The following is a 15,061-nucleotide window of genomic DNA, read 5'->3' as shown; positions in this document are numbered from 1 at the left end:
CTTCTGTTGATCTTTAAAAGTTCCCAATCCTCTGGCTTCCCGCTCATCTTTGCTATGTTAAAGGTCTTCTCTTTTATTTTTATACTGTCCTTGACTTCTCTTGTCATCCACGGTCACCTCTTACTCCCCTTAGAATCTTTCTTCTGAAATGATCCTGCATCTTCTGGAATATTCCCAGAAATGCCTGCCATTGCTGTTCCACCGTCATCCCTGCTGGGGTCCCTTTCCAGTCAACTTTGGCCCGCTTCTCCCTCATGCCTCCATAGTCCCCTTTGTTCAACTGCAATACTGACACTTTCGATTTTACCTTCTCCCTCTCAAATTGCAGATTAAAACATATCATATTATGGTCACTACCTCCTAATGGTTCCTTTACCTTGAATTCCCTTATCAAATCTGGTTCATTACACAACAATAAATCAAGAATTGCCTTTTCCCTGGTAAGCTCCAGTACAGGCTACTCTAAGAATCCATCTCGGAGGCACTCTATATACGCCCTTTCGTGAGGTCCAATACCAACCTGATTTTCCCAGTCTACTTGCATGTTGAATTCTCCCATAACCACTGTAGCATTACCTTTGTTACATGCCAATTTTAACTCCTGGTGCAACGCACCCTATCTCCAGGCTACTGTTTGGGGGCCCGTAGATAACTCCCATTAAGGTATTTTCACCCTTACAATTTTTCAGTTCCATCCACAATGACTACATCTTCTGATTCTATGTCACCCCTCACAATGGACTGAATTTAATTCCTTACCAATAGAGCTACCCCACCCCCTCTGCCCACTTGCCTGTCTTTTTGATAGGATGTATACCCCTGAATATTCAGTTCCCAGCTCTGATCCTCTTGCAGCCATGTCTCTGTTTATCTCACAGCATCATACTTACCAATTTCTAACTGAGCCTCAAGCTCATCCACTTTATTTCTTATACTTTACACATTCATATATAACACATTTGATTCGGTATTCACCTCCCCTCTCACACCAGTTCCTATTTCACCTGACCTTACTCTCTTATCCCTTCTTGAACTTCCCGTCCCATTAATTTGGGTGTTTTCCTTTTCCTATACTCACTTCCCTTTAACTCCATCCTTATACTCCCTATGTGTCAACCCCTTTTTGAAAGTAAATTCACTTTCTTTGCACAACTTGGCTTTGGAACAACATTGTGCCACATTGTATGTAATTTAGACTCCAGGTCATCCTTAGGGTATCCAACTCAATTAGCTTGCCAACAAGAAGGTCTTTATATTACTTTGATAGTGACCATCAGTTTGGAATGAGTTGATATTCAACTGATTGTTAACATAAAATATACCATTAAAAAAGATTTACCTACAAACAGTATGACTGATACTAGTATGTTACTGCAGTTTAAAATTTATATTTGATATTGTTGAAAATTCACTATATTTCCTGAAAATTATATCCCTGTAGGCTTATGTGCAAGAATGCCAAACTTCTGTAAGTGATGATATTGAGAATAATGGCAATTTGATAACAAACTCTTTAATGATTCAAATCACACAATCCTTTAAATGCTTTGCAAACATCATCTGAAACCTGTTAAGACTACAGTCTACTAACAACTTCCAGAATGCCAGGAAGTTCACTTGATTTATTCCTTGGAATGGGGTTTTGAATGACTGGGTCTGTATTCTCTGGAGTTCAAAAGACCGAAAGGATTTCTCAACAAAACATATATAATTCTAACACTAATGCCCTGGCTGTAATATTAACATGAAAAGAAACACAACGCGCTCATTTTTCCCTTCACATGTCGCTCCATTCTGTGTTCTCCTTGATTGGTCTCAGAGATGTAGACTGATATTTCTCATGGCAGGGGTGTGCAGACTTAATATAAGGAATTGTTCATTCAGAAATGAGGAGATTTGAATTCTTTAACCAGTTCGGTTGTGGGGGCTCAGCCGCTGAGTGTTCAGAAGACAGAGATTGACAGATTTTTAGCTACTAAGATAATTAAGAGATATGGGATTAATGCAGGCATTGAGGCAAAAGATCTGTCATGATCTGATTGAATGTTAGAGGAAGCATAAGAGGCCATAAAGCCTACTCCTGCTTGCATTTCTTATGCTGTCATAATGTTTTCATTAGCAGCTTTGAATTGCTGAAGGAAATTGCATTCTGCTTTCAATCATACCTATATTGGGTGAAGAAGATAATATTTGAATGGTTCAAAGGTGCTTTTATTGTCACTTGAGCAAAGTGGTAACACAGTGAAATTCTTTTTCACACAAGCAGTCCAGTAGAGTATTGCCATACCCCCGATCATCAATTAGCAACGTACAGAAATGGTCTACTGAGCCTGCAGCTAGCAGCTACAAGTGTATGACACTGTTTACCTGTAAAATGAACATGAAAAGAAACACAACACGTTGCATCATATTCTATGTCCTTCATTCTATGTCCTTTCCTTGGTTGACAGTAGGATATTGAAATTTGTCTTCTACCAATGTTAATCTCTAGGAAGTAGTAGGTAGCCCAGGATTAACATCAACAAACGGTAACAGAAGAAATAAGATGCATACTATATCTAAATGAATAGTCAAAACACATTGAGAAATACTTTTCTTCAACAACATTTTATTGAAAACAGATACAAAAGTTAAGTAGTAAATCTATCTCTGCGTTCATGTGAGATGAATGTAAAGAAAATTGCAAATTCCATTTTAATAGATTTTTTTTTAAACATACGAACTAATATTTAAAAAAAAATACTGATGCAGTGGTTAAGTAACAAATGATAAACAGGCATTTATAATTTATTTCCTATATTTTTCTTTGCGAGAGTCCACATAGAACATAGCACAGGAACTACCCCTTCAGCACACAATGTCGGTGTCAAACATGATGCCAAGATAAACTAATTTAATCTGCCTGCACATAATCCATATCTCTCCATTCCCTACGTATCCACGTGCTACATCTTACGCTTTGCACTTCAGCTGGTTGACAATCACAGACTGCGCCCCACATTAACTCACTTGCCAATTGCGAGATGACTAGCCTGGGCAACTGAACATCCCTTTTTTCATTATTCAGAAGTTCCTGAATTATCTCAAAGCCGGCTTGGAATCAGCAACCAACCACATGGTAACTGTAGCTACAAAAACAGCTTGCATTACACCTAATTCCACAATAATTGTATTCATGGTCATATACAATTTTGTCAGTGCCCATTTAAACACTGCACTAATAACAGTGCATTGAACCTCCACCTCCACAGATGCTGCATGTTTGTTTGTTTGATTTTTATTCCAGTACAGGTGCACAACCTTTTATCCGAAGATCCAAATAACGAAAACCTCCGAATAGCGACATTTTTTCGGTCCTTGAAGAAAGGTCCTTGAAAACGTTCACCGAGGGCAGCCCGCAGAGGTGACAGCGGAACCTCCGGTCGGTCCTCGAAGAAAGGGGAACTAAATCCCCATTCATAAAAGAGAAGGTGAGGGTATATTGCGCGGGAGGGTTAATAATTGACAATATGCTGCTACCTGCCCACTGAGTTAAAAAGTTCCCACGGTAGACTCACGATACACAGTGTATCGTGAGTCTTGCGTGGGAACTTTTTAACTCAGCGTGCAGGCAGCAGCAAATTGTCGCTCCCTTCAGTTTCACCCCACCTACACCCCTCTGCTCCCCGGCCATGTGTGTGACCCCATCCCTCCCCTCTCCAGCTCCCCGCCCATTGCACCGGCTCGGGGGCTTTGTACTGTTTTCACGCCGGCGATGGCAGCAGGCTAGTGCCGGTCACCGGAGACGTCAGGACCAATTGGACGTCGACCACCAGGCCCACCGCAAGCACGGAGAACCCAGAGACCCACAGCAGCCCAGCCCCGCTCCAACTACAGAGGAACCTGGGTTGCGGATGACGGGGCGCAGCTCGGGGCGTCGTAGGGGTCCATCGGGGAGCAGGTTCCTGTTGGTCCTGACGTCTCCGGCCACCTGCTATCCTACGGGAACTGTACCGGCCTTGCAGGAGAGTGGGGTTGTTTGCAGTTGCAGAGGGAGGGGGCAAGGGCGGTACAGTTCCCAGTCTCAGCTCCAGTCCAGGGGGGTGGCCGGGGACGTCAGGACCAACGGGACAGCGACCCCCAGGCCCACTGCAAGCACGGAGATCCCAGAGACCCACAGCCAGCAGCAACTCCAGCCCAGCCCCGCTCCAACTCCAGAGGAACACGTAGGGGCAGAAGCTGATGGTGTGCAAGGTGTTCTTGGGGTGGCGCAGCTCGGGCTGTGGGCAAACTGCCACTTGTCGCCGTAGCGGCCCATCGGGGAGCGGATTCCTCTGGAGTTGGAGGGGGAGGGGGGTATTGTGCTGTTTGATCGCCCCCTGCTATCCCAGGGACAGGGAGACACAGCGGCTTTTTAGACTGGTGGGCAATCACTTCCAAAGTTCTGCCCACACAGTCAGTACACCTCTCCTACACTGCATTTCATACAAACATTTATTCTGCAAGAAAAAACGACATTGAAGACTCAAACTCGCGACCGAGTAACTGCCGGGATCAAGGTGCAAACTCGCGACCTTGCGGATATGAGCCGAGCACTCTACCACTGAGCCAGCCATTAAAATCTACGCTAAAAAATTTCCATTCCGAAGACCGACAAATTCTGAATTACGAAAAGTGTCTGTTCCCAAGGCTTTCGGATAAAAGGTTGTGCACCTGTACTTTAAAAATAATTTTTAATTCTGCACAGGATGTTACCACACAGAGTTTAAATTCAATGCATTGAAAAAAAAAGCAGTGGTGTGGATGTGCGGACATCTTTTTTTAATTAATTATTTTTATCCCACATTTCTGATCAAGCAAATCCCAAAACCTACCTTGTAATCTCTTTTAAAATGTAGGAGCTCATACATATTCTCTTTCTAACATAACATATTATCCTATATTCTCCAAATAACATCAGGTCGGACAAAAATAAAGTGTCACAAATGCATGTTCCCCGCACTAAACTGTTCTTCTACGTAAATTTTCCTATTCTACTCTATGCATTGAGATATTGCAGTTTCAATCCAGCACAAGATGTTGCAAACTAATACCGTCAGTGGCAGTCGTTTGAACTTATATGCCATATACTTTTACTTTTAATTTTTATTTTTAAAAAATCAGGTCATTTAAAAGAGAACCCTTTAAAAAAAGTAAGTTATAAAAATGCCAAACTGAACCACAGTGCAACACATTAAGAAAGGCACATGTTACCAATGCAACATTATGTACTCTGGAAGTGCATGAAACCATTCCAAGAGCACATATGTTATGGAGTATATTAGTGATCTCTTGAGGTATTTAATTATGTGGAAGTCAACTGCCAGGATGGGGATGTAATGATGTGTGAAATAAATTCCAAGCAAGAGCCTCATCAGTGGAGAAAATTCTCAAGGTATTGACAATGTACTTATCTGGCAGCTTCAGGACATGCTTAGTAGATTTAGACTTTAGAGATACAGCATTGAAACAGGCTCATCGAGCCACGAAGTCCACGCCGACCTGCGATCACCCTTACACTATCCTATGCACTAGGAACAATATGCAATCTTTTCCGAAGCCAATCGACCCACAAACCTGTACGTCTGGGAGGAAACCGGAGCACACGGAGAAAACGCACGCGGTCATGGGGAGAACATACACCTCCGTACAGACAGCACCCATAGTCTGGATCGAATCTGGGTTTCTCGTACTGTAAGGCAGCAACTCTACCGCTGCACCACTGTGTCGCCCTGTAGTCCAGACTAAAATCATTGCTTAATAAAACCAATTGCCACATTGACACTTTCATATGGGCAATTGGAATAGCAATGTGGGGTCTAACAGTTTTGCCCTTGAAAACAAGCTACTCAATGTAAACTTGTCATGTGTACTGAGGTACAGTGAAAAGCTTTCTGTTGCGTGCTATCCAGTCAGCAGACAGGCTATATATTCTATGTTCTGCATTGAGAGTTCATGTCACGGTGGCACAGCGGTAGAGTTGCTGCCTTACAGCGAATGCAATGCCGGAGACCCGGGTTCGATCCTGACCACGGGTGCTGTCTGTACGGGTTTTGTACATTCTCTCTATGATCCACATGGGTTTTCTCCAAGATCTTCGGTTTCCTCCCACACTCCAAAGACGTACAGGTTTGTAGGTTAATTGGTTTGGTAAATGTAAAAATTGTCCCTAGTGGGATAGTGTGTTAATGTGCAGGGATCGCTGGTCAGCGCAGACCCGGTGGGCTGAAGGGCCTGTTTCCACGCTGTGTCTCTAAACTAAAAAAATCAGAAAAGGGAACTGACACTCTGTAACCTGGTGTAGGCAGTGTATACCAGGATTGAGCCTGAGAAATTACACGTATGAAATGGAAGCATTTTAAATCTGCACTGTTGTTTTAATATGTAAAAATACAGTAGGTTGAGCTAAATACCCCGCTTAAAGTGATCCTGACCAGGCAATCTCTATCAACACAAAACACAAACTGTTGTTGGAACTCTGCGGGTCAGGCAACATCTGTGGAGGGAACAAAATGGCAATGTTCGTGTTTCGGACACTTGTTCAGACCTTAGAGTTGGACTGCTGGACCGCGGGAGAAGAACGAAGGGAAGAGATAAAGAATTTGCCTTCCATCACAGTGAGGAGGTGTTGGAGATTCACTGTGATGGATGTTTATGTAAACTGTGTTAAGTGTGGGTCTTGGGTTTTTTTTGTAATGTAAAAAAAATGTAGAAATGAAATTTCGTTCAAACCTAGGTTTGAATGACAATAAATAGCATTCATTAATTCATTCATTCAAGAAGGGTGCCGAAATGAAATGTTGTCTGTCCATTGCTTCCACAGGTGTTGCCTGACATACATTCTCAAGCATTTTGTGTTTTGCTCAAGATGCCAGCATGTGCAATTTCTTATCTCTCCGTTTTACTGCTCCACTGCAAAATCACTTCAAAGTGTGCATATATTGAAGAGATTCTCCTCCTCTCTCTGCTGGGAGTTCTGGACCCTCTCCCACTGATGCCTGTTTCCAGCTCAGTTCCCAGGCTCCCAATTCAGGTTCAACCAGGATCTAACATATCTACACTCCACCCACCACCTACCACAACAGTTCTCCCTCTGTGCCCTGTGCTCTCCCATCCCCACTACACACCGGCACATCTGGAGAGGGAGAGGTCTCAAGATCTTGAGGAACGACGGGCCTTTGTTCAGTCAGACCTGCCAGCTCCATGCCTCGCTCTCCCAGCTCATCACAGACCTCAACTCCATGACATCCTCCACCAGATCCACGCCTTTAACCATTGATTCTTCACTTACTAGGTTTGCCCGCCTCCAGTCTGGGACCCCCACTGACTGTGCATGACTCAGCTACCCTCCTGACCACCCCCCCCCCCCAACCTCCGGCTAGAGTCCCCACACAGGATCAGGCCTCTTGCCTCCAGTCTGGGGCTCCCGACGGCATTGCCTTCAGATCAAGAAGGGCCCCCAACATTGACGGCATCGGATGCAGCCACCTCCCCAGCCACTCCTGGGAGGGGGGTGACGAGACGTTGTGGACCCCTACAGCTTCCCCAGCCCGGGACCATTGACTTTCCTTGGTGGTACTACTCCCCCGGCTGCTTCCAAGCTGCGGCACCCAAACACCACTGGGTTCTGCTGCACTTCCTCCATGGTTAACCGCGCTGCAGCCCCTATTCTCCACATACACTATTCTGCACAACCCTCTCTCCTCTGAGCCCTGCTGGTCTCTCCGTGGTACCTCCTCTGAGATGCCCCTATCTCCAACCTCTGTCATGTTTTCACCACCCCTGCCCCCCCCCCCCCCCCCCCCCCCCCCGCCCCTTGCCCAATGCTGCATGGCCGGTCCCCAGCAGGGACCTCTGTACCCTTGCTCCCACACCACAATGAGTTCTGAAACCATCACAATGTCGAGATCACCTTCCATCGCCTCTGCCCCTGGACCTATTTCTCTGGCAAGGAGTCCTCACCCCGCAATGAAGATCATTTCTCACATCTGCAACCCTTCTCCTCTTCCTGGACTCCACCTGCTGGCCTTCTACCCTCTTGGGAGCTTTTCATGTCTAACTGCTACTTTGACATCAACCTTCCCGATTTCTCCACTCCCCCTACACATTCCAATCTCACCCCCACCAAACACGCAGTCCTCCCCTCACTCAGTACCCATGTGCAGATGTGGCACCGATGGACGAGAAGCCAAAGCAAAGAAGTCGAAGCCAAAGAACCGAATGGAAGCGAGGCCGAAACGCCAAAAAATCGAAAGAGTACGAAGACGAAACGCCAACTAACCAAAAGGATGGGACGCCTAAATGCAAACTAACTGAAAGGGCGGGACGCCTAAAAGCCAACAAACCGAAAAGCTGCGTCGCCTAAAAGCAAACTCACTGAATGGCCGCTCTGTAGAAACGCCACCTACCCGAAAGGTGTCATCGCCTACAAGCCAACGAACCGACTCCCGCTCAACAGAAACGTCCAATAACGGAATGGTTGAACACAAATTCAAAACTGACGCTGGGGTCGGGTGAGCGGGCGTAGGGGACGGTAGTGGGATATATCTCCGCTTTTTTCACTTCTTCGTTAGTTCAGGGGTTTTTCTTTTTTCTCTTTCGTGTCTTTTTTGAAATTTTTTATTTTCTTTTTCTTTTCTTCTTCCTTTCCCTTTTATCCTTTTTTATTTTTTCCGATATAGTTATTAGTTTATAAAATGTTAAAACTGAAGCTGTACGAAATTGTATAACCGTTATGTCGATTACTTTCTCCTTGTACAATTGCTTCTAATAAAATTAATATTTAGTAAAAAAAAGAGGAGTTAAATAACGGACATGACGTTGCCGTGGGGCGGGACTTGTCAGCGATTGGTCCAGACCCCCGCGTCCACCCTCCGCGGGCTATGGGTCGGGTGGAGCAGAGGTGTGGGACAATGTTCATCCCTCTATAGTGATGTGATGTAAGCAGGGGTTTGGACCAATCGCTGACAAGTCCTGCCCCCCCGGCAACGTCATGTCCGTTATTAGACTTTTCTGTTGAGCGGCAGTCAGTTCATTGGCTTGTAGGCGACGCCCCCTTTTGGGTAGGTGGCGTTTCGACAGAGCGGCCATTCGGTGAGTTTGCTTTTAGGTGACGCAGCTTTTTGGTTAGTTGGCTTTTATGCGTCCCGCCCTTTCAGTTAGTTGGTGTTTTCGTTTTCGTACTCTTTCGGTTTTTTGGCGTCTCGGCCTCGTTTCCATTCGGTTCTTTGGCTTCGACTTCTTTGCTTTGGCTTCTTGTCCATTGGCACCACGTCCGGGTACCCTCAGTAGCAAACCCAATAATAGAGTCTAATAAGAAAGGTCCCGACTTCAAACATCACCTGTAAATTCCCTCCACAGGTGCTGCCTGACCTGCAGAGTTCCTCGTGTTTTGTTTAAGGATTCCTGCATCTGCCATTTCTTGGGTTGCCAATCGCTGGCAGTGATTATGATGAAACCTGGGTAAGACCACATATTCTCATGGCAAAGGGGATCACGGAGTCATAGAGTGATTCAGCCCAACTTGCCTACACCGGCCAACATGTCCCAGCTACACTAGTCCCACCTGCCAGCGTTTGGTCCATATCCCTCCAAACCTGTCCTATCCATGTATCTGTCTAACTGTTTCTTAAACATTGGGATAGTTCCTGCCTCAACTACCTCCTCTTGCAGCCTGTTACATACACCCATCACCCTTTGTGCGAAGTTACCCCTCAGACTCCTATTAATCACCGAGCAGGGATAAAGACATGCCTGCTGTATTTGCCATTATTCGTGAAGATTGCAGGATTTTTAACCTGGCCACAGAGAATACCATGAAATAGCAAATAATATCCTATGATTTGAGGAACTGAATATTCTTCAACCTCAGCACCAGAACAATGACCCAATTTCAAAAGAAACCCTACTGACTTCAGTAAATAAGACTTTTCATGAATTTTTGCACCTAAATCATGGAAGTACAACAGAAGCAACTCTGAAGAAACTTACTCCTGGTGAATTTATTAAGACAAAAAATCAAAATAGAAATAAGCAAGGAATTAAACTTTTGCAAACCAATGTCCAGTTCAAATGAAAATGAAGAGATTCAGAGACAGAAAACCACTGTCATAAAGCTCTGCTCATAAAAAATAATGTAATTTTAAAATTATACCCATCACCTATTCTTTCTCTAAACATTCCATTTTATTAGGTTTATGTTTATTCTTTGGCATCTGTTTTACGTATAATCCATTCTTAATCAGATGTTCCTTACTGTGATGGACTTGAGCTCCATGCTGAAGTTGGAATGAGCACAATGCTCGAAGGGGACGAAGTATAACCTATTGATATAAAACAATAAGAACACCTGAAATCCCTGTTAACTATTGAATACTAATATTCTAACATTAATATTTTGACATCTGTTATGATAGTATCAGTTAAGATAGAAACCATGTTTGCCTTGATTAATTGGTAGAGCTGCTGCCTCACAATGCCAGAGACCCAGGTTTGATCCTGACCTCAGGCCCTGTCAGTGTGGAGTCTGCATGGTCTCCCTTTGTCTGCTCAGGTTTTCTCCAGGTCCCAGAGATGTGTGGGTTTGTAGGTTAATTGGCCTCTGTAAAAAATGCATCTAGAGTTTCGGGAGTGGATGAGAAAGTGGAAAACATGGGAGCAAAGTGAACGGGTCTGCGTGGACTCGGTGGACCGAAGGGCCTGTTTCCATGAGGTATTATAACTTAAACTAAAACAAGAAAGAAGCCTTGCATGTTTTAAAGCTCTTCATATTCAATGTGGCCACTGATACACTGATAAATATAGCAGCCACTTGGCATGTAACAGGATGTACAAACCACACGGAGATCAACCAATTCACCTGTTTGAATGATTCTCTGGGTATAAAGTTACCAGCACTTGAACCTAAAGATGATCCTATTCCAACTGTGGCATTTATAAAACAGAATAGAATTGCAAGCATTACAGTTATTGCAACTGATTGTATTATTCTATTCATGCCAGTGCTTCTCTCCTGGTATTGCTCAAAGTGAAAGTGACAATGGACCTATGACAATGGAATTTCACTCCACCCTGCCCCTTATATGTGGACTCGTACATCACCATCGCATCCATTCATCTGCGGGATTACTTTCAGGAAGATGAAAAGGAATCACAGAGAAATGTCACAGGGTGGTGTATCTGTGTAATTCAATGCCAGACGGCTGTGGAGATCACGTCTTAGGGTATTTTCGAAGTGGAGATTAATATGTTCTTGATTAGTAAGGGCGTCCAAGGTTACAGGAAGAAGGCAGAATGGGATTGAGAGGAAAAGATAGATCAACCATGATAGAATGGTGGAGTGGACTTGATGGGTATAATGGCCTAAAGGGGCTGTCTCATTGCAGCAACCTAATCTGCGAGTTAAGAAGAATGTCTTCGACCTTCAAGCTCAAGGGCACTCGCCTGGAAAACTTCGAACTGGATCGACCGTCAGCATTGAAACCGCGAGCTGGATCGACTGACCGCACATACACACACAAACACATCGCAAAAGCGAGGGCCAGGGAAAGCAGGGGAGCGCTGTCTGAAATTCACACCCGCGATGAAGAGTAAGGTAAAAGATAGCTGCACAGTGTATGATAAGACCTTTAGAGGGCAGGGAGAGGGGGGGGGGGGAAGGGAGAGGGGGAGAGAAGGGGAGAGAAGGGGAGGAGAAAGAGTGGAGCCATTTTTAAGAAGTATAATGAAGTTTAATGGGCTTTGTACCTAACGGTCGGTTTACCTCGGTCCTAAAAACTCCAATGAGCCAATCAAAATGCCGAGTCAGCGAAGGAGATTGCCTACGGCTGCCCTTGACTGCCTGTAACTAAATAGCGACCCTACTCCACTGCACTACTAGTTCAAAAGAACCATGCCGACCAATTTTTATTCACGGAAGATCTACAACATGCTGAAAAATTTTCCGCGACCTAGCTGAGGCCGCGAGTATTCGGGAACTTCCCTCGAGCATGAAGGAGAGTTCCAGTGACCTCATGGGACCTCCTAGGATCACGTGTCGACCATGCTGTGAGTTTGAGTCGAGGGCAAACTCTTCTAAACTCACAGATTAGGTCGCCGCAGTGGGACAGCCCCTTAATTCTGCTCCTATGACTCATGAAAATAGGAAACAAGAGAACAATTAATAACCATATAACATATAACCATATCACAATTACAGCACGGAAACAGGCCATCTCGACCCTTCTAGTCCGTGCCGAACACATAATCTTCCCTAGTCCCATATACCTGCGCTCAGACCATAACCCTCCATTCCCTTCCCATCCATATAACTATCCAATTTATTTTTAAATGAGATAATCTGACATCAATTGTTAGATAAATACTCAAATCCATTATTAGTGAATTGGCAATATGGAAGTGTGAAGATCAAAACATGGTTTTACAAAAGGGAAGTGAAGTGTGACAAATCTAAAACTTCATTGAAGATATAAATAAAAGAACATAGTTTTCCAAAAGGCATAGGATAAGGTGCTACACAAAAGTTTAAAAAATAAAATAAAGAAATGTGACTGGGGGCAATATGTTACCATGGATTGATGATTGGTTAATGGATGAAACAAAAGGAACAGAAATAAATGGATAATTTCCAGTTTGGCAGACTTCTACCAAGAGAACCACAAGGATCAATATTGTAGTCCCAGCGATTTGCAATTTGTCTTCATGACTCAGATGAAAGAACAAAGAGTAATCTCCACAAGTTTACTAATGAATCAAAGGCATTTGAAGGCAATTTCTAATGAATGCAAAGATAATCAAAAGAATAAAGACAGGTGCAAATGGGTGGCAGTGATTATTCATTTTGGTAGGGACAAGATAAACCAAAATATTTATCAGAAATTAGAAACTATTACAACATTATGTGTGGCTGTCCTTGTAGTTCAAATATAATATTAAGTGCAACAAGTGGTTAGAATGATAAATGAGAAGTGACTCTCGAGTGACTTACCTCATGAATGCAATGGTCCTTTTCCACAATTGACAGCGCGAAGGCTGCACACTCCAGTGTAGAGAGACAAGTATTATTTGGCTGCGTTCGAATTATGTACTGGCTTGATAAACTCGTTTTGAGTTGAACCTAAAGACAAATACAATGAAAAAGCTATATTATTAATTTGGAAGCTAATAGTTTCCTGATAAGATCAATCCAATTAATATATAACCGCATTTCACATAAAACATTGCAAGACCCTTAACAGTGGCATTACCAAAATTTGACAAATTTGACTTGATCCGCAGAAAACAAACCAAAATAAACGCACATGTGAGTTAGATGCCACAGGATACCCAATCCCTGATCTCGTTGCCATGGTATTTCAGTTAAGTTTCTGGTTAAGTTTCTTCCACAATCTCTAACCCAGATGATTATTGATGGGGAATTTGATAAAATACAAATGAAAACCAGGATTTATACCTCTTCTTTGGAGATGGCGTGAAAAGTTAATCAGTGGAAAGAAACAATCCCATCGCACAAGCCTGGAACAAATTTGGTGAAGCAACAGTCGACAGATGATCATGGTAAATAGCTGCTTTTTAGATGAATGAGTTATACAGTAGCCTTCCCCAGGATCGGTATTGCGTTATTTGAACAAGTCTCGGGATGCAAGCCAGAGACACGGGTTCAATCCTGACTGTGGTTGTTGTCCGTAGGGAGTTTGTATGTTCTCCACGCAACTGCATGGGCTTTCCCCAGGTGCTCCGGATTGTAAATTGTCCCTAGTGTGTAGGATAGAAACATAGAAAAAATAGGTGCAGGAATAGGCCATTCGGCCCTTCGAGCCTGCACTGCCATTCAATATGATCATGGCTGATCATCCAACTCAGTATTCAGATTCAGATTCAATTTAATTGTCATTGTCAGTGTACAATGTATCCTCAGGATAGTGTTTGTTAGTGTACTGGGATCGCTGGTCGGCGTGGACCCGGTGGGCCAAAGGGCCTGTTTCGTCCCTTGGTCTCTAATTTCCAAACTCTAAACACTTTCCCAGATCGGTCAAAGGATCTTTAACATGAAGTTTTAACTCCGTATAAAATGGCTGTCCGGCCTGATGAGAATTTTCAGCATTTTCTTCTTTTATTTTGGATCTTCTTCTTATTCTTATTCAGGCCATTTTTTACCTGTAATTTTTCACTTTGTTGGATCAAGTCAAGAGAGTTTATTGTCATGTGTCCTTGACAGGACAATAAAATTCTTGCTTTGCTTCAGCATAACAGAACATAGTAGGCATTGATTACAAAACAGATCAGTGTGTCTATATAACATTATATACGTAAATACACACATGAATAAATAAACTGATAAAGTGCAAATAACAGATAATGGGCTATTAATGTTCAGAGTTTTGTCCGAGCCATGTTTAATAGCCTGATGTCTGTGGGGAAGTAGCTATTCCTGAACCTGGTTCAGTACTTGGACAAATGGCCAGAAGAAGACCCCAAATCTTGGACTACAGGCAGGATGACATATGGTTCCATGATCTTTGGTGTAACTGAAGCTTAATGTGGTCTCCTAATGTGGTGTAACAAATGGCAGAAACCTGGCATATGTGATATCCAGGGTTGCAGGAGGAGGCTGGAACGAAGGACCAGGCAGCATGTCTGGCTGAAGGTGGCTGCAAAAGTTGGCTTTATCTCTTGAACCTGTGGGTGGAGCTTCGCTATCATTTCTAAATTACCTTCTAAATAAAATATCCAATGTTAAGAGGCTGAGAAGTATCGGTGATACTTTTCTCACATAAACATTTTAGATTCGAGTTGTGATATTTTCACAACAACATTTTAGAATCCAATCCCCAAAATGGTTAATGCATCAAATAGCCTTAGCCTTTTAGATACATGCACAACAGCATAAAAACACCTATACAACTTCAAACATACTGTCACCAAGACATAAATAAATCATATTTTTCTTGAAAGAATGCATAAAGTGGCAGTAATTCAAAGTGACAGTTTAAGAGCTGTCTGTCTGTGAGTTCCTTGGGGAATTTCCAGTCATGGAACCATTGTA

The 15,061-nt window shown here is 43.4% G+C and overlaps 1 protein-coding gene across 1 annotated transcript in view; it reads right to left on the bottom strand.

Annotated features, from left to right (window-relative positions):
• Nucleotides 1-9,258: 9,258 nt before the first annotated feature.
• The window catches only part of dtwd2 (DTW domain containing 2), a 166,482-nt gene continuing 160,679 nt past the window's right edge, over nt 9,259-15,061 (bottom strand). Inside the window, 2 exon segments of the mRNA XM_055631016.1 lie at nt 9,259-10,340; nt 13,004-13,132. Of these exon segments, the coding sequence (XP_055486991.1) occupies nt 10,179-10,340; nt 13,004-13,132 (291 nt within the window). The 3' untranslated portion in view covers nt 9,259-10,178.

Source organism: Leucoraja erinacea, chromosome 3 (genome assembly GCF_028641065.1).
Source record: "Leucoraja erinacea ecotype New England chromosome 3, Leri_hhj_1, whole genome shotgun sequence".
Lineage (NCBI taxonomy): Eukaryota > Metazoa > Chordata > Chondrichthyes > Rajiformes > Rajidae > Leucoraja > Leucoraja erinaceus.
This window is presented reverse-complemented; position numbering and strand designations above follow the sequence as displayed.